General features: G+C 39.9%; 1 protein-coding gene across 14 annotated transcripts in view; it reads right to left on the bottom strand.

The window, feature by feature from the left end:
- The window catches only part of Fndc3a (fibronectin type III domain containing 3a), a 180,430-nt gene that overhangs the window by 44,126 nt on the left and 116,985 nt on the right, over positions 1-19,319 (bottom strand). For all 14 annotated transcript variants that reach the window (XM_087585799.1, XM_087585807.1, XM_087585796.1 and 11 more), the window contains 3 exon segments: positions 12,501-12,738; positions 9,331-9,600; positions 7,709-7,767 (listed from right to left, as the gene is read on the bottom strand). In XM_087585799.1, coding sequence (XP_087441925.1) covers positions 7,709-7,767; positions 9,331-9,600; positions 12,501-12,738 — 567 coding nt within the window.

Below are 19,319 nucleotides of genomic sequence, written 5' to 3' on the forward strand. Positions count from 1 at the left end.
TGTTTTGGGCTAGGAGTCTTTTGGGTTTTACATTACATTACTTTGACAGTTGTGTCGATGTTTTCTACGGTATCTTCTGCTCTTCCATCTCTTTTATTCTGTTGTTGATGCTTGCATCTATGACTCCTGATCTCTTCCCTAGGTTTTCTATCTCCAGGGTTTTCTCCCTTTGTGCTTTCTTGTTTCTATTTCCATTTTTAAATCCTGGACAGTTTTGTTTAATTCCTTCTCCTGTTTGGTTGTTTTCCTATAATTCTTTAAGGGATTGTCGTTTTTCCTCTTTAAGGGCTTATTTGTTTACTCGTGTTGTCCTGTATTTCTTTAAGGGAGTTATTTATGTCCTTCTTAAAAGTCTTCCATCATCATTATCATAAAATGTGATTTTTTAAATCCAAATCTTGCTTTCCTGGTGTGTTTGGGATATCCAGTATTTGCTCTGGTGGGAGAACTGGGCTCTGAGGATGCTAAGTAGTCTTGGTTTCTGTTGCTTAGGTTCCTGAGCTTGCCTCTAGCCATCAGGTTGTCTCTGGTGTTAGTTTGTCTTGCTGTCTCTGACAATGGCTTGACCCTCCTGTAGGCAGGCCTGTGTGTCAGCACTCTTGTAGACCTGTTTTCTTTCAGCCGGATTCTCTGCTTTTAGGTGTGTAGGCGCTCCTGATGACTGGCTTTCAGCTCTCACAGCAGGCAGAAACCCAAATGGTCCTGTCCCTGATTGTTCCTAGGTCCCTGTGTCCAGAGGGCACAAATGGCACTAGTCGATTTCCTCTTGGGTCAGGAATGTGGGCAGAAAATAGTTGTCTCCTCTGAGTTCTCAGAGTGTCTGTATTTCTGAGGGTCCAGCTCTCTTCCCCAAAGGATTTGGGTGCAGGTGGGACTGGTTCAGTTCAGTTCCAGGCACAGGAAGAAACCAAAAGGTTCCTGCCACTGACTGCTCCTATATTCCTGTATCCAGAGGTACTATGAAGTTTCTTCTTGGGCCAGGAATGTGGGCAGAAGTGGCAGTGTCCACTAAGCTCTCAGGATTGTCTGCACTTCTGGTAGTTCAGCTCTTTGCCCCACCCCCCACCCCCAACCCCCTGTGCTGGGATTTGGGTGCAGGGAGCTGTGGGATCGGTTCAGTTCCAAAAAGCTAGACTCTTATTCTTACATATATATCCATGTTAATTAAGCCACACAAGGAATGCTTACTTAGAATGAGCAATGGAAAACTTCCTGAGAAATTTACTTCAAAAAGAAATTTCTCGTTTTTGTATTATGAAACAAAGTCTTGTTATACATGGCCCAGGTGGTCTGGAACTGAAGACCCTCCCTGCCCAGGCCTCCCAGGTACTGGGACTGCAGGCATGCCCCATGCTATCACACTACCATGCCTACTCTTTCAATATACCCTGAAGGATTAGGAAATCTAATCTAGATCTCCTAAGACTAGAAGAGTAGGTGATTAATTTGAGAATGATTTATCTCCTAAGTTTATACAGAAAGCTAACTTTTAAGGAAAACCTGGCAATTTCATTCTCATATGAACCAGATGTGGTAGTGGTGGTGGGGGAACCTTTGAAAGGATTACAGGAGCTAGGTAGGCAGCTATATCCTGAAAGACAAAGGTAGTGTCAAAGACTAAGTGACCAGAAATGTCAACTCCAGCACGGCAATCAACAAGAAAGAATGTAGTAAAACAATGGTTTAGAAGGCTGTTTGTGTTATTGGAGCCAGGTAGACAGTAAAAAAGTTATATAAGAGAAACAAAAGTAGATCTATATACAAGGACTCTAAGAGCCAGGTGTGAAGAATGATGTGTGTATCAGGGATAGGGCAGGGAAGTACAGGCCTCAGAAATTCAGTGATGCTGACTGGTGGGGGAGAACTGAAGGTAAAGTAGTAATGAGAGGTGACCCTGACACTGCAGCCTATGGAAACCCAGGTAATAAATGTCCACTAATGGTGTATGAAAAGCACAAAGGGTCAATTATTCTATTTCTTTTTCATTTTAGAAAAAAAGGAAAAAGTTTTATAAACTTTAAGATAAACTATGTTTTAAGTGTTGCTGGCAAAGCATCCCATTTGAGTATTCTTTAGGATGTCTGTGCAGTTGATTTAGAAACCAGATGGAATTGCTTCCTCTTGTATGCTACTTTAGAAATACAATATGCTTTCATGTCCATCTCATTTGCTTATCACTGCTCTCTAAAGGAGGCACAACATGCACACCTCTTTTTACAGGAAGAACATTTAGAGGGGTTAAGTGACTCATGGACACTCAAGCAGTGAGTAGTCTGAGTACCCCAGAGCTGAATCCTACTCTCAGTAGCAGCTAAAGTGACACAAGTGTGTAAGAACTGGTATAAAAATGGATAATGGTCAAGAGGTGCAGGCAAGACAATGAAAAAGCCAGAACAAGTAGCTGGATTGTTATGCTAAATTTGAACTTGTCAGGCAGGCTGTTTTGTCTGCTAGTTGCAGACAGGCTGTTTTGTCTGCTAGTTGCTAATATAGTAAAACTTATCAGGAAGCTAACCTTGAAAGAAATTCTGAATGCCATGGACTGTAACAAAGACTGTAGAAGTAAAAACTACAATATTTTTGGATTTCAAAAAAAATGCTAAAGTAAAAAAAACTTGCCACACTCAACAGTCAGATGTATGTGTGATTAAGAAGAAAGGAGCTGGGGTAGGGGATTTAGCTCAGCGGTAGAGCGCTTGCCTAGCCCTGGGTTGGTCCCCAGCCCCGAAAAAAAAAAAGAAAAAAAAAGAAGAAAGGAGCTAGCCTGTGGTTCACTAGCAATCCTAGGAAGCAGAAGCCTAGGGCAGGAGGGCTACAAGCTTGAAGACAGCTTGGATCACATAGGAAGACTCTTTCTCAGAAAGCAAAAAAATAACACACAAAGTGAGAAAGGAATTTGAGAGCTTTGTCTATTAAATCTGAAGACAGACAGTTCTAGAATTCATAAACACAGAGAATGGAGAATGGTTCTGAAGACAGACAATAATGAGGAAACAGCAATGTTTAGTTCCAGGCATGACTGAAATAGATGTTAGGTGTTATCCCCTTTCCCAGTTTCCAGTCCTTAAACCTACTATACCATTCCCCCTCCACCTTCTTCTACGAGGGCGCTCCCTTACCCATCTACTCACCCCTTCCTGCCTCCCTGCCATGACATTCCCCTACCCTGGGGGAGTAGGGGAAGGGTCCAGCCTTGGCAGGACTACGGGCTTCTCTTCCAATTGATGCCCAACAAGGCTATCCTCTGCTGCATATGCAGCTGGAGACATGGGTCTGTTCATGTGTACTCTTTCGATGGTGGTTTACTCCCTGGGAGCTGTGGTTGGTAGGTATTGTTGTTCTTATGGGGTTGCAAATCCCTTCAGCTCCTTCAATCCTTTCTCTAACTCCTCCAACGGGGACCCCTTTCTTAGTTCAGTGGTTGGCTGCAAGCGTCTGCCTCTGTATTTATCATGCACTGGCAGAGCCTCCCAAGACACAACTATATCAGTCTCCTGTCAGCATGCACTGTCTGGGTTTCGTGGCTGTATGTATATATATGAGCTGGATCCCCAGGTGGGGCAGTCTGTCGAGGATGTGGAGAAAAAGGAATACTCCTCCATTGTTGGTGGGATTGCAAGTTGGTACAACAACCTGGAAATCAGTCTGGAGGTTCCTCAGAAAATTGGGCATAGCACTACCTGAGGACCTAGCTATGCCACTTTTGAGCATATATCCAATAAGATGCTCCAACATATAACAAGGACACATGCTCCTCTGTGTTCATAGCAGTCTTATTTATAATAGCCAGAAGCTGGAAAGAACTCAGATGCCCCTCAATAGAGGAATGGATACAGAAAATGTGGTACATTTACACTCCGAAGTTCTACTCAGCTATCAAAAACAACGACTTCATGAAACTCATAGGCAAATGGATGGAAGTAGAAAATATCATCCTGGTGCGGTAACCCAATCACAGAAAAACACACATGGTATGCACTCACTGATAAGTGGACATTAGCCCAAAAGCTCAGATTACCCAAGATACAATCCACAGACCACATGTAGCTCAAGAAGAAGGATGACCAAAGTGCAGATTTTCCCCTTCTTAGAAGGGGAAACAAAAATATTCACAGGAGGGGATATGGAGGCAAAGTTTGAAGCAGAGACTGAAGGAAAGGCCATCAAGATGGTACGTTTTTAAACTCAGTATTCTAGCAAAGATCCCCCCCCCCAAAAGAAAACACCATGCTAGCATGGTCAGTTCACTATACAGGAGGATATGGCACCCTTCTACTTTATCTTATAGAAAAAATGGCTTCAGAAAGGCTTAGCGACATTCCAGGCCACCTGACTCTGGGAGCACAGCTCACTATGAATTAAAATGTACACTGACTTTCCCTACACTGTGCAGCTGAGTTCCACAGTGAACACCTTTTCTTTCTATTCATGTGAGCACATATGTATGCTGCAATTATGCTCCCCACTGTTCCACAGCCAGTGACTTTTACACACTGCTATGTGTGCTATACCGCCCCACACCCTCTGCCCCATCTACAACAACCAAGCATCCACTTTTCCTTGAAATTTCAGCTCAAACATTCTTTCAGAAGAAAAATTCCCTAATGCCCCTGCCAAGGTTTAGTTTCCTTATTAAAAACTTGGATAGCATTCTCTTTGTTCTGGTGATTCACAATACTCAATGTTTTAAAAATTATTTTACTTTAAAAGTGGATTAATTTTATGTCTATAGGTGCTTTGCCTGAATATACATCTCTGCATGCCTGCAAAGTTCAGAAAACAGTGTTAGATCCCTGGAACTGGAGTTATAGGTAGTTAGGTGGTTATGAGCTGCCATGTGATCTCAATACACTATAGCAGGCTAAACTACCCAAAACAACCCTGTACTTTATAGCTCAGAAACAGAAAATTAATCACTTAACCATTAAATAAAAAACTTAAAGTGTGAAATTACCCCTCCCCCTTTTTAGTGTTAGACACTTTACTAAACTACCTCTTTTTATAATAACAGGCAGATTATTTTAAAACTTCACTTTCTGGGGCCACACTTAATATTAGCTACAGATATCAACATTAGCTCATTAGCTGTTATGGCAACCAAATACAAATCTTGCTAGGTAAGGCCACTTCCTTTTCTTTCTCTCTCTGTCTTTTTGTCTGTCTGTCTGTCTTTCTTTCTGGTTTTACACAGAGTTTACAACACCAAGTGATAAAGGTTTGACACAGTAACCATGGGCATCTGGACTGTACATGTCATATTCTGCACATCCTCTATGCACAGTACTTACACTCAAGCACTGCTGCTAACACCAGAGCATCCTCAGGAGGCTGAAGCAGCTGTGTGTTGCAGACAGCTATGTCAGAGTATGTGTTCTATCTGGGAACACACTGAGCTTTTAAATGACAGAAAGAAGGCAACTCGGGCAAATGCTACTGAAAGCCCTCAGCTTGCCACACAGTTCTTCCCCTGCCATCACAGGCATGGCACAGTGACAGTAGTTAAAGTAGATGAGGCACTCTGAAGAACCCACAGCTTTCCCTCTTAACACACTACAGATGTTCTAGAAGTAAACATGAAACTTGTAGGCTACTTTTTTTTATTTGATGCTGCCAGTAAGCTCACTGAAATTTCTTTCCTAATCTGTACCACAGCAATTAAGTGTTGCTCTTTATTTAACTACCTGTATATAATCATGGCAAAAACATCCAAGCGGAGTCACATTAGGCTTACGATGGACAACCAACTGTAAGCCTTCTAACAGGTGACACTTTTGCACTACTGCACAGGGAAGCTGCCACACAGCAAAGCAATCTAAGAAACCGTCTCAGAAACCCAGGAGAGATCACCTGCAGATACACCTCACACCAACAGTAAACATTATCAAGATGATGGCCATGCTGTGAGCCCTAACTTTCTCCTTAAGTGGACCCCTTGAGAAGCACTAAGTCAGAGCTCTGGGGCCTGCCTGCACTCTAACCCTGGCTTTTATTACTTTTAACTTGCCTGTTTAAGTTTCTATCTGTAAAATGGGAAAGCAGTGCATCATGAGTGTATTATATAGGAATTAAGGAACACATGTGCATCTCAAATACTCGGAAAAGAGACTGGCATTAGCTAACTGGTCAGCTACTGTTTTCTTTTATGTTTATTCCATCTACATGGTCCATTCTTAAGAGAAAACAAGTTAGAATGAAAGAGAGCTCCAATATTCGAATACATCAACAGGGAGTTCACAGAACAAGAAAGACACGAGCAACCTATTTGATGAGGACTGATGCATTCATACTTTATAAATAGGGCAAAATCAAAATAACACCTTTATGGAGAAGGTGTTAAGAATGGCAACTTTTAATTTGTTTTTGTGCAAAAATAAGCAAAAACTCCCAAGTGTTTTTCTTGTTATAATACCATGCATTCTAGAGGTGAAGAGGTAAAAGCACTTGCTTTGTAAGCTGAGGAACATTTTTATCAATGTCAGATGGCCTTATCCTGGCTGGAAAAGCTCTGGCCGCATGTTCTCTCCGTCACCATGGTATGCTGACAATGGTCCTTGCTCCTGCCTCCCGTCCCACGCTGCCTCCCTCTTTGGGAGCCCAGTGGCATCTTCCTCATTGCTTTAAATGTTTACTTCACATTACTCTACCTTCCACACTAGATCTGTCTACACATTTCTTTCTTATTAACATATAGAAATAGCTCAGTAAATATCGTCTGAAAGAATGTGTGGGTTAATTTCTTAGAGAATAGTAGGACATGGGAACACAAGCCATACACGGTAAGAGATTAAAGTCAAGCTATTGGGGGGAGGGAGGGAGGGAGGGAGGGAGGGAGGGAGGGAGGGAGGGAGGGAGGGGGAGAGAGAGAGAGAGAGAGAGAGAGAGAGAGAGAGAGAGAGAGAGAGAGAGAGAAAGGAGGACTGGGGCTAAAAAGAGTGTATTGACGGTCAGACTCATGAAAATGAATTGTACACAGTGGTATGAATCCCAAGCAGCTAAACATAATGATGAAGGGGTGATCTTGCATATATAATGGAGCAGAGTCACAGCACTTAGAAAGCAGAGAAAGAAAAGAACAAATCAGAGCGAGTGTTGTAATATTTTGATGATTTCACTATTTCCCAGTAAGTTTTTTCCAAGACTATTTTATTGATTTATAATGACGATATCAATTTTTGTCAAAAGTACCTTTGTCTATTTCTACTTTCTTCATAGTTTGTTAAATAAACTATCATAATTTATACATTTCTTGTTCCACCTTTTGTGAATATTAATGCTGCAATGAACATTTTCATTTAATTTTTAAACAGCAAGTATGATTCCTATAGCACACTTCCTTGTTTCTTTTAGGGGTCAGCGAACAACTTCCTACGCTTAATGGGTTTGAAATTTTCACTTTGTATGAAACGTAATCTTTTGTCACACAGCCTTTACACAAGCCATTTGTAATGTATACACATGACTTTTGTAAGCCTTTTCTTATGTACTTTCTAACTTACTGTACTTGGTGTTACAAAGCCCTGGGAAATACTCATGCCCTCCTTGTCTCAATCCTGCTTCCCCGAGGAAGGGCCCCTTTTCAGAACACCCACTCCACGATGAGCTACTACTGGCCTCACATTTCTGTGATGTTAACACAAAGGCTAAATGAAAATGACAGAATTCTACATGAACACATTATACAAGCAGGGAAAACACACGAGCTACTTACCACTGGTCTGACGATGTTGGAAAGAAACGCTTCAAACGCTTTAGTTTCTTCATCTTTTTCTTTAAAAGAATTAAAAAAAAAAAGAACTTAAATGCAAAGTTCTCCTCCTCTCCTCTGGTTGTCTTCTAGTTTTTATTCCTTAGTGACACACAGGCATCTGCGCACAGCCCCTCACAGTCCATCTGTTTCCGTTTCTATTGTAATTGTTACCGTCACTCATGTGGTGTGCATGTGCGCATGCCTATTCTCCTGTAGACGGCTTCTCCTACAGAGTGTGCTCTCTCAATGGAGACACACCTCTCCCCTCTGGCAGTCTGCTCGCCCTTCCCACATCATCCTTTTCACTGTTCAGCTTTGGCTCAGTGCAGTCGCAGATGGCCTGGAAGTCATAGCTTTCCTGCCTCAGCCACACAAGCACTAGAACTACAGACATGCACCACCACGCCTGGCTTTAATTGGTGAACTAAATACTTGACCATGGTCACCCAGATAGATGCAATCTGTAATTCATAGCAACCCCTGAGATAAAAAACCAAAAAAAGAAAAAAAAATCAACCAACCAAAGGGGGGGAAAAAAACCCTTTAGCCCAACTCATTTGGAATATTAGTGCAGAAAAGGATATTGAGACAGTCTCGAGAACTGGAGAACATTTTAGTAAATGTTAACATTCAAATCATGAAGCCATTAAAGCATTGATTAAAATGTGCAGAATGAATGTTAACATGGAGGTGAGCATAACACTGTTGATATTGCTCCCGAAGCTGGGCACATCCTAGTTGCTGCATCATTAATCAGCTGCATCATTTGATAATTCAACACAGTAAGCATTAGGAGGACCATGTTAGACAAGTACATTCAAGGACTGAGAAAATTCAGCTGTTAGTATTTGTAAGAAGGCTTGTTAGTGCGCCTCACGGGCACATTGGATGAAATACAGTATGGTCTACCTTTAGAAGTTAAAACAGGCAACAGTATCAAGGAAATCTATGGAAATTAAGATAGGCATCAGTGAGAGGCTTAGCATACAGTCAAAGTACCTGGGCACAAACCTCACACTTGAGACAGGGAGACAGGCTACTGTTAATGTAGCTTATATTTACCTATAGAGTCTAATACATGATAAAAAGTAGCGTTCAGAATTTATATGGTGACAGTCTTATGTTAGGAGAAGGGTCAAAAGAAAAAGTAAAACTTCTGAAGCAAAGGGAAGGAGAATACTATTACCAACTATGGAACATGCAGAGAGGATTGGTTAATGACTAGCTAATAACTAGTTATCATGTACTCATATAAAGAGGCTGGGAAAATAAAGTTTTGGTAAAAGGTAAGACAGCCTTATCAAAGGATCAGAAACAGAAGAAATGACATCTTGGTTAGTCAGTTTTCCTATCAAAGGAAATTTCTCAACTAGTAACATTTATGACAATGTGAGATTACTTAACTGAGATTTCCAAATGCTAAAGCAGCCATCTAGGAATCATTAAGATTATAAAACATTTCTTACAGTTAGGGAAGTGCTAGGCTATATATTTATGTGGTCTGGGATGAGATGGCTGAAAGGTGAAGAAATAATTTTAGCAGTTTAAATAAAAATATAAGAAGCAATCATGTCCAGAGTTACCTTCTATTTCTTGGTCAACCTGTGTACAGCCTCTCCCACGCCCCGATCTGTTTCTTGCAGATCCTGTGTTCACACCACTGGTGTTCTGCCCTTTTATGAGTCCATTGTGTTCACTTATGGGAGAAGGGCATTTCTGAGGTGATGGTGGTGGGCTGCTCATTTTATCTTTCTGGGTTCCTTGGCGATCCTTTAACTTTTTCTGCAAACGTTCATATGTTTTAGTAGATCTTTCATCTCTAAAGTTGGACCTGCCATGTGTAGAGTGGGCATCTAGAAGAAGTAAAACACAAGTGTTAAAAAGATCACATTCTCCAAATGGATCTGTCACAATAAAAGCACAGGCAGTAATAAGGCTATCATTTCATATAAAATTTATAATAAAATATTATGAGTAGTAATGCTGCAAAATGAAACTATTTCTATGCCTCCCCTTACAGACTCAAGCTTCATGACATGGGTTACAGCTCTATGTAAGTTAGCACAGACACTTCTTTCCTAACCATTTTTCCAACTATCTCTCCAGAGAAACACCATAGTGGTTTGTGGGTCGGTGAGTAATAAGATCAGGCCAACCTGGTTATAGTTTTTCCTTCACTGTACTGTAAGCTATTACCTCTCAACCTTCTTCAATCTCAACCATATAAAACAGGAAGAAGATGTTACCAGTCTAAATTATAATTCTGAAAGAGAAAATCATCACTGAAAGCTGCAGGAGTTAGCAAAAATTGGAACTGTGTTAAATTTATGTTTTAATTTTATATCTGAAATAGGTACTAAGGAAAATATTTAAAAGCCTAACAAGTCCCCTCAGCAGTGCTTTATGAAAATTAGCATAATATTCTTGAATATGATATGGATATACAGATTTACTCTACATATGAACAAACAAAACTCTCATAAAGAAACAAGTATATTTGCATGATCTTGAGTTTGGTAATGCTTTTTAGATAAGATATAAACAATACAAACAAAGCAAAACAAACAGGAGATTATTGAAATTAGGACATTTTTTCTATCACAGGGAAAAGTGAAAAGACTATATGAACCTGTAAACCATGGATTTGATTACATAACAATTAAATGCCAATTCTACTAAAGAATGAATATTTATATAGCCAATGAGCATCAACAAAATAAGAAAAAGGAAATTAAAACAAAGAAATGAGGTAAATTCACAAGCAACAGGATGATTATGAAACAAAGTATATTTTAGCAAGGATGTGGAAAAACTGGAACCCTTATACACTGCTAGTAGGGACAGAAAATGAGGGAACCAGTGAGCAGACAGCATGGCAGGTGCTACTCACACATGCCCCAGCCTTCTACTCAAAAGTGTACAACATGCTGCGTTGAGATCTGCATCACTCACTCAGTCAAAGTATCAAACGCCATCATCCGATGAGTGAACGGTACAAAGCGTGATGTGCACATAAGTCTAAACTGCAACTGCAAAGCTGGTGAAATGCTACTGCATGTCACAACATAGATGAAACTCAAGTTCAAAACCCAGGCAGAAAATATTACATCTTACAGGAATACTATAAATGTTGCAACACATCCATCACTATATGCATGTCAGTGAAAAGTCTGGAACAGGCAAAAACACAGAGACAGAAAGTAGCTGAAGGGGTGGGGGCAGAAGAAGAAATCAGGACAGACTACTTGACAAGTCCAAGGGTTCTCTCTGGGACAGCAGAAATAGTTTAGAATTACAAATCCCTAATCTAAAATCTGAAATCTGAAAGGCTCCCAAGTCTGAAACTTTGAGTGCTGATACACAAATACACAAATACACAAATACAAATCGCCACACCTGAATGGTGATGGGCTACGCAAAATTATTAAATATTATATGAAAATTATCTTCAGGATATGTGTATAAAAGAGTTTTGTGTTACAATCTCTTATATATCATTCCTAAGATATCTTGTGTATCAATGTACATGTACGTGTAAAATATCCAGATTTTGAAACACTTCAGACAAAGGATAATCTATTGAGAGAAAAAGAATATATAAACAAACTTTATTCTCTGTAGGATACAGCAAATAGAAAATTACACTGAATACACAGTTAAAAATGGCTAAGGCTATGTGAGAACTATACTTAGTACCCGTTTTAAATGTAGTTTGGTTGCACAGATAAGCTTACATTTTATCTAGTCAAGATAAAATAAAGAGTATCCATGGAGAAAATAGACTAAATTGTAACAATAGATCTGAGAGAATGAAAACCACAACAGTAACTAACATGACCTTTCAGGGACAATCCTTCTGAACCCCGCTCCTTCCGTATCTTGGAAATGTTACTGGGGAATGATAGGAGTTAATGCATTCATAAGAACATTGTACAGTGAAGTCCATCTCCACAACAGTGTCCCACCCTGAGAATCCAAACAACATGAATGGAAAGGAAGTGGAATGGAAATAGAAAACCAGCACTGTCAGCTCCTCAGACCTAATGTCACATTCACGAACAGACTCCTGAAGGGGACGCTTGTCTTCCACCATTTTAGCTGGGTGGTGCATTTATGCTCTTTCACTTTCCTTCGGACACTGCCAAGTGTAATGTGCACATTTTTCCTTATTACCTAGAGATTGTGCTACACAGTTTTCTTTTAAATTGAGGCTGCTGTAGTTACGTTCTGGGATAGTTACAGAATGGGAATGAGTATCAGAAAAGGGATTCTCATAGAAGATATAAAACTTGGGCTGTAAGTAGAAAGGTGTTTAAAGCCACAGCAAAGAAAAAAATTGAGGTGTGTGTGTATGTGTGCACGCGTGTGTGTTAGGTTTGTCTTTTCAGCAATTTATTGACTGAAGGTAACTTTGGGCTTCTCAATTCCTCATAGAATCCAGGAACTTTTTGTAGTAGTATCACAGCCTTTAAGGTTTAAAAAAAAAAAAAAGGTTTAAAAATCTCCTTAGAGGAGACCCATCCTTTAACATGACCCTGCTAAATATGCACTACATCCTGATTTTGTTTATTTAAGTGTTAGCTGGAGACCTGTTGCATCATGAAGATAAAGTTCCTAAATAGTACTTGGGTAACAGAGACGCACTTTGCTATCATTACCATGTGTAGTGTCCTTTCTGAGACATGAAGCGAGCGTCTCTGATGTCCCAGTAAGGGATGGTCACAACAAGGCAGGGATCTTTGAGATATCTTACCTACATCTGCATATACTTGTGAAGACTGATACTGTGGCATATACTGTGTTGCCATGTCGCCAGCTCCAGTCACTGGTGAGTACATATGGCGTGGTGGAGGGGGCATCATGGTTGGGACGGGAATGAAACCAGGCAGAGGAGGATGTGGGGAGCGGTGGATAACTGTGTGGCCACCAGGATGAAACTCTGGTGATTGCGGAACCACAACGACTCTCCGAACACCATTGTCTTCAATAACCTATAAAATGAACATCAGGTTACAAGTCTCTTCTGAAGGAAATAAGCGACTCTCTTCAAATGTACTAAAAAATGTGTGTACTATTAGGATTCAAAAGACAGAGTAACCATGAAAAAAATTTATTGAACATATTAGGGATTAAATCAGCACTAAACAACAAAGCAGTTCTTGCTATACAGTATGAATGTTATCTAAAGCAGATCTTAAAATACCAATGGCTATACCATGAATGAACATTGGGCTGGAATATTGGGTATTTAGCTTATCACATACATATGGTGGTTTGGGCATAATATGGTCAAGAATCTTGTTTTCTATATCATAACTGAGGGTGGATCAAAAACAAGCTGTGAAGAAGACTAAAGAGCACCAGACAGTTTAGGTTCAGGCTAATCAAAGCATTTGTGGCATTGCGCCCTTTTCTAGAACTCAGCAGTTATACAGTGGTGCTGTATAACTGATATCCCACTACCCAGAGGCTGAGGCAATAGGATCCCAGAGTTCCAGGTCAGCCTGGTCTACACAGTGATTTTCTGTCTGAAGAAACCAACAAACCAAAACAATGCTCCCCACCCTATACTGCCACAGTCTAAAGTACCACAACTCTGAGAATCAAATTTTTAAAAAAATTAATAAATCCCCTTTGGATCTCACAGGACCTTTAGGAATGTGAGGGCTTCAGGACAGACAGGAATGACTAAAAGGTATAAAATTTTTAATCTCAAAATTAGGAATCTGTCTACACCGAATAGTTAATAATATATCCAGCACTTCAGAAAAACAGAAAAATTATTATACAAAAGTGCTCATTTAAAAACAAATCCTTTTATATTTAAGGATAGCAAGTCTTGTATTTGATAAGTATAACATGTATGTGGAGACAAATCAACCTGAGACACTTTCTATTGAAGTGTGATAGGATTTCTCCACAACACTGGACTGGAATACCAAATGATTTCATTGCTTATATGTAATATATTTAGTATATATATATATATATTATAAATACATATATAATATATATATATATTACACAACACATGGTATTTCTATGTACTGCTGAGTCTGTACTGTATCCTCCTCCCAATGAAATGCCTCAAATCTTCAGCAAGTGTACAGCACACGGAAGCAGCTGTATGTGGAACCCAACTTGAAGGGAGTGTGGAGTGGCATATACCCTTTTCAGCCTCAGTCCTAAAAGAACACACATTAGCAGATCTTGAAACAGACTCTGAGTAAAGTAGACTCCAATGTCTGCCATAACAGCACTCCATGTTATCCTTCTCATTCCTAATTCCTAGAAGACAACTCACCCTGAAAGGATTTTCAGTTCTCAGTACTGTTCCAATTATCTTCCCTTGTGTGTCTTTGTGTGGTATGCATGTGCACATATGTACGGGTGAAGGTATATGTGCAAGTATGTGTCTTTGTAGAGACCTGAGGTTAATGTCAGGGATCTTAATTATTCTTCTACCTTATTATTTTGAGGCAGAGTTTCTTAATCAAATGCAAAGCTTGCTGACCACTCAGTCCTATTAGCCAGCCTCCCCTGCTTCTGCATTCCCAGGCATTCATGTAGTTCATTCCTACTGCTTCTGAGGCAAGTGTCCATGAGTCATCTCCACAGCAGTCGACCTTTACACTCTAGCTGCAGTGAGGATGGCCTTGATGATGGCTTGTCATTCTGTATCTTGTCCTTCTGTTGAGATCATTTTCCTTTTCATTTTGTTTCCTCTTAATCTATAAACAGGTGAATTCTATCTATCCATCCAAATCCAGATATAAAATTATCTCTTCCATTAAAAAATATTTTTGAGCAAAACAAAGAAATGGACAATTTAAGAGAATTCTGTGCAGCATGGTGATTTAGCCTAGAGTTTTGTAATCCAGAGCTCATTCGTGCCCTCTAGAGAACATTTAGTTGTGTTTGGAGACATTTTGGGGTCTTAGTGGAGTACAGACGTCAGGAATGCTGCTAATTGTCTTATAACACAGGGTATGAACCAAGAGTAAAAATTACCCGGAGAAAATGTCTACAGAAACAGGTCTAGAAATCTTAATACAAGCCTCTATTTGATAGGATTATTCTGGCTGCTAAATTGAGAACAGAGACATGAAGGACAAAAGTGAGGAAACTTCTGAAAGCCACCACTTGTCACCTAGGCAAAAGCTGATGTTGGGCTACTGTGGGCTACATGGGTAGGTCAGGGTGCAGGCAGGAGGGGTTTAGAAGTGGCCAACAGGTGCATGTATTTAAAGGCATGAAGTTAGCTGATGATTCCATGTGGGAAGAAAGGATAAGACTGTGCTCACTAACTGTGACGAGCAAGGCTACACAGAGAAAGTGAAGAGTTTATGGGGTTTAGCATTCAGAGTTTTAAAAAGGATTCAAGGGTAAGAATTTAATAAATTTCTAAGACATCTAATTGGAAATGTTTAGCAGACCAGTAAGAACCAGTTTGCACTTCCAGAAAGATCAAAAGACAGCCTACGTGCCAGGAAGAAACCACAATTCCTTTGTGGAGTTTAGAAGTTTTTTTTAAAATTTGGCAAGGGGGAAGGCTCAACCTGTAAAAAGATAATAGGTCAGGTAGATGGATAATAAGAATTGACCAATGATTTATCTAATGGGTTATAAAACTGTGACTCCACGAAAACAGTTTTGGGAAATTCAGAGGGAAAACTGGCTGGGGTGGGTTTAAAGAGGAAGTAGAGAGAATTAGACCTCACAGCACGATTTCAGAAGTCTTGCAAAAGGGAATAGAGAAACGGGGTTATGGCTGCTAAGAACAGTGGACTGGAGACATTTTGTTTTTTACTGTTCATTGCAAATTATTTAATTCTTACAATAATACTGTAAATTAGATACTATTATCTCCATTTTAGATGGAAAAATCCAGGCATAGAGATGTCAAATAAACTGCCCAGGACCATACAGGTAGCAGTGTGCAGGAACTCATGTTAGAATCCAGGCAGTTTGACTCCTAACTCCATATCCTTACTAACACAGTGGACAAGCTGAGGAGAGTGGAGAGTTATTACTAAGTTGGTTCGCAGCTTTAGTTTTGATCAGTGTTGAGGAGTTCTGTGGATGATGGAATATTGAACATATTTGATGTCACTGAGTTCTACACCTAAAAATTTAACAATTTAATAAAATATGTGCTGTGTGTTTTTTTTTTGTTTTTGTTTTTTTGTTTTTGTTTTTTTAACCACAATTACAAAAGCAAAACTGTTAACAGCAGAAATGTCACTGGGAAACATTAACCAAACCAAACCAAACCAATCCAAACCAAACAAACCAACACAGAAGCAACAAAGATCTGGACCAGAACCAAAAGAGCACAGACCACTTCAGCACTTCAATAATGATTTAGGAGGCTATAACTTGAGAGTTAGGTCCAGACACCTCAAAGCTCCCTTAGGTCTCCAGAGGTCCAGCTGCTAAGAAATAGCTAGCATGTAGACACTCAATGTCACATCAGCGGGTCCTCTGGCGGTAAGGAGTAAAGTAAAAGCAGTAAGGTAAGTTAGATTGCCAATAAAAATTAGAGTACAGATAACCAATTCATTAACTACACATAGCACCTAATCTTAATTAGGCAAAGCCTTATTTCTTCCATTGAAGGCAGAAAGGTTGTGCTCAGTATTTGGCATTTTATACTGTAGTTTGTGCTTTCCTGGCCTCAGTGACCAGTCAATCTATTTTGTTTTTCTTATTACCAGTACTGGTACTAGATTTAAAAAAAAAAAATGATGTGTATGATTAGTTCATGTCTCCTTTTCACTCATCACCACACTGACTCTTAGGTGACTTCCTCCAATCTTTGCTTCCCCCCAAGGCTTGACAAGCTCCCCATCTTGAAGTTTTAAATAATAAATACTAGTACCTGTGCACCCTGCCAGGAAATCCTTATTTCCTGACACCCAAGTGCTTGTACAGGAACGAGCATGCGTAAACACACACACACACACACACACACACACACACACACACACACACACTCGTGTGTGCATGTGAGTCCTCACACAGCCTCCACCCTCTTGTCCTCATGTGAACTCCTGTAAATTTTCTTCTAGTCTTTCCATACGCCTTCTCTTCCCATCCGGCTGCTTTCCAAAGACAGCATTGGGATCCGCTAGGATGCAGAAGCTTTCAAGAGTGTACTGATTCGCCACTAGCTGCTGACATAAAGCAAGCACAGCTTAAAAGAGCAACTTGAGACTTATAATTAAGCTAACATGGGTCTTTCCCCTGCTTTATAAATCTGCACTCCTACAGGAGCCCTCTCATCTGAAAACACCACCTCCACGGCACTAAAACAAACGAAAAGACGAATGGCTAAGGTGGGGGTAGTGGGGGGTGGGGTGGCTAGCCTTGAACCTGGTCACTCCATTTCTACCTTTCAAGCCCTGAATTAGTTATGAGCTACCATGTCTGGCTCAAGAAGACCATAAGCATGTGGAAGTCAGTGGCTGACGTGAAAGGTCTTCCTTAACACATGGATGCCCAGTCTATTTCCTAAGGTAAATTCTTTCACTAAAGCCAGTGTTCTCCAATTCTGTTGGTCTAGTCACTCAGCTTGTGTTGGGCATTTTCTTTCTATCTTCAAATGCTGGATTCATACCTTCCCCCTCCTGATTATTTTTTTATGAAAGTGTTAGGGGACTTAATTGCCACCCATATTTGATGATGTCATCCAGGAGTTACAGTGAGGTATTTCATAAACTTTTCAGTAAGTCATTAACTTCATTACTAAAATATTAAGTTATTCTATGTTGCAATGCAAGGCTCGTAAGAAATAAGTTCTTATCTGTCAGTGGGTTGCAGTTTCTTCTGCTCTTGTCACTATTTGCTTTGTTAAACTTTACAATTCTTTTATTTTGTTCCCCTTTTGATATCTTAACTTCTCTGGTAAGAGAAGTTTCAGTCTCTCACAGCCTTCCCTTTCTTGTTAAGGAACACTAACAGCTCATTATTATACCCAATAGAAAGGATAAGCTCAGAGCTTATCAATAAGAAAGGTATACACACACACACACACACACACACACACACACACACACACACACACACACACACACACATTCATAGTCTTGGTTTACAGACCACAAAGTATCTTTTCTAAACAGCCTGCCTGGTTTGAAGCTTTCGTCCTGCCTTTTAAGGCAAACATACTAGAAATCTAACAACTGAGGTTGCTCACAGTATAAAATGCTAAAAGGAGAATAGACAGTGGTTATTAATATTTATACCACTTCATTTCTGCCAAACCAAACAACCTGCATTTTCTTATATCCATACGTGTGCCTCGATCTTTCCTTCTACTCCTGGCTTCTTGTTGTGCCAGCATTATGCTCATGGGTCAGGTTTTGGACAATGTGACAAGCGTAGATTGTTGCCTCTATATAGGTGAGGGCAGACACAAGATAGGGCAAGGCCTGTGATTGGGCAGTGAAAAAGTAAGGTGGAGACAAGAGTTTTTGTAAGGCTAGAGAAAGGGAAAGAACCAAGATGGAGGCAGAGAAAGAAGACCAAGATCCATGTGGCCTAAATGGCCAGAGGTAGTTATGAATAATCTTAAGGAATAGGTTTTTATAGGTCAATTTGACTTATCTAGGTGGGCTGTTTTTATCATTATCAACTGGCTCTGAGTTTATTGTGTGGACGTTTTGTGGAATGTAAATTTACTTAGATAACTCCGACTGCTAAGTTACAAGCTTATTGAGTATTGATTTTAACGGGTTGCTGGGAGTTGATACTATAACCATTAGGGGGCAGGTGCTGTGAATCTGAGCAGAGTTCTTCTGCAGAAAGCCAGAGCTGTGGCTGCTGCAGGGACAGAGAATAGCTAGAGGGAGTGTGGCATGGTGCCCTAGAACTGGCTAAGATGAATAGAGCCTGCTAACATAAGGCCTGATGACGCCAGCTAGCGAAGGTCTGTGGTTATTTCAAATATTTACTGCAACAGTCAAGTGCTTAGCTGTGAGTGCAATGTGGATTTTATTAACGTTTTCTAGTATTAGAAATCATGTGTCATTGAACTGAGGTATGCTAACTGCAGGTAATGAGAACCTGAGCATATAGTCTTACTGTATACTTAGAAAATTTCAAAAGACTGTATTTTTGTCTTTGGATTATCTCATATATATATATATATATATATTTCAAACTAATAAATTTTCTAGAGGCAATCTTGATTTTTTAAATTAAGAGAATAGTAATAAATTCACTAGCTTCCCACAATCCTTCCACGAAGATTATTATTAAAATTCATCAATTTATTTGACAAATATTTGTGGGATACCTACTACATCTGAGTACAAGAATATAAAATTAACTAAAAGGGAGCTCCTATCTCCTTAGTTTCTCCCTGTCTAGGAAGTTAGCACCTCAATCTAGAGATGATGGGCTGACTTCTAAGTATTTACTCCATTAGCTGTTTGGCATTGAGGGTAGAGTGACTGGAGTCCCTAAGTAAGTTGGGTAACCTTGGCCTCACTCTCTCTTTGTATTCAGTTCTACTAGACTCGCACTGCTCCTCGGCATGGGATAGACCTCCAGCTTAGGTCATCTGCAA

This window comes from Rattus norvegicus, chromosome 15 (assembly GCF_021556685.1).
Source record: "Rattus norvegicus strain SHRSP/BbbUtx chromosome 15, alternate assembly SHRSP_T2T, whole genome shotgun sequence".
NCBI classification, from domain to species: domain Eukaryota; kingdom Metazoa; phylum Chordata; class Mammalia; order Rodentia; family Muridae; genus Rattus; species Rattus norvegicus.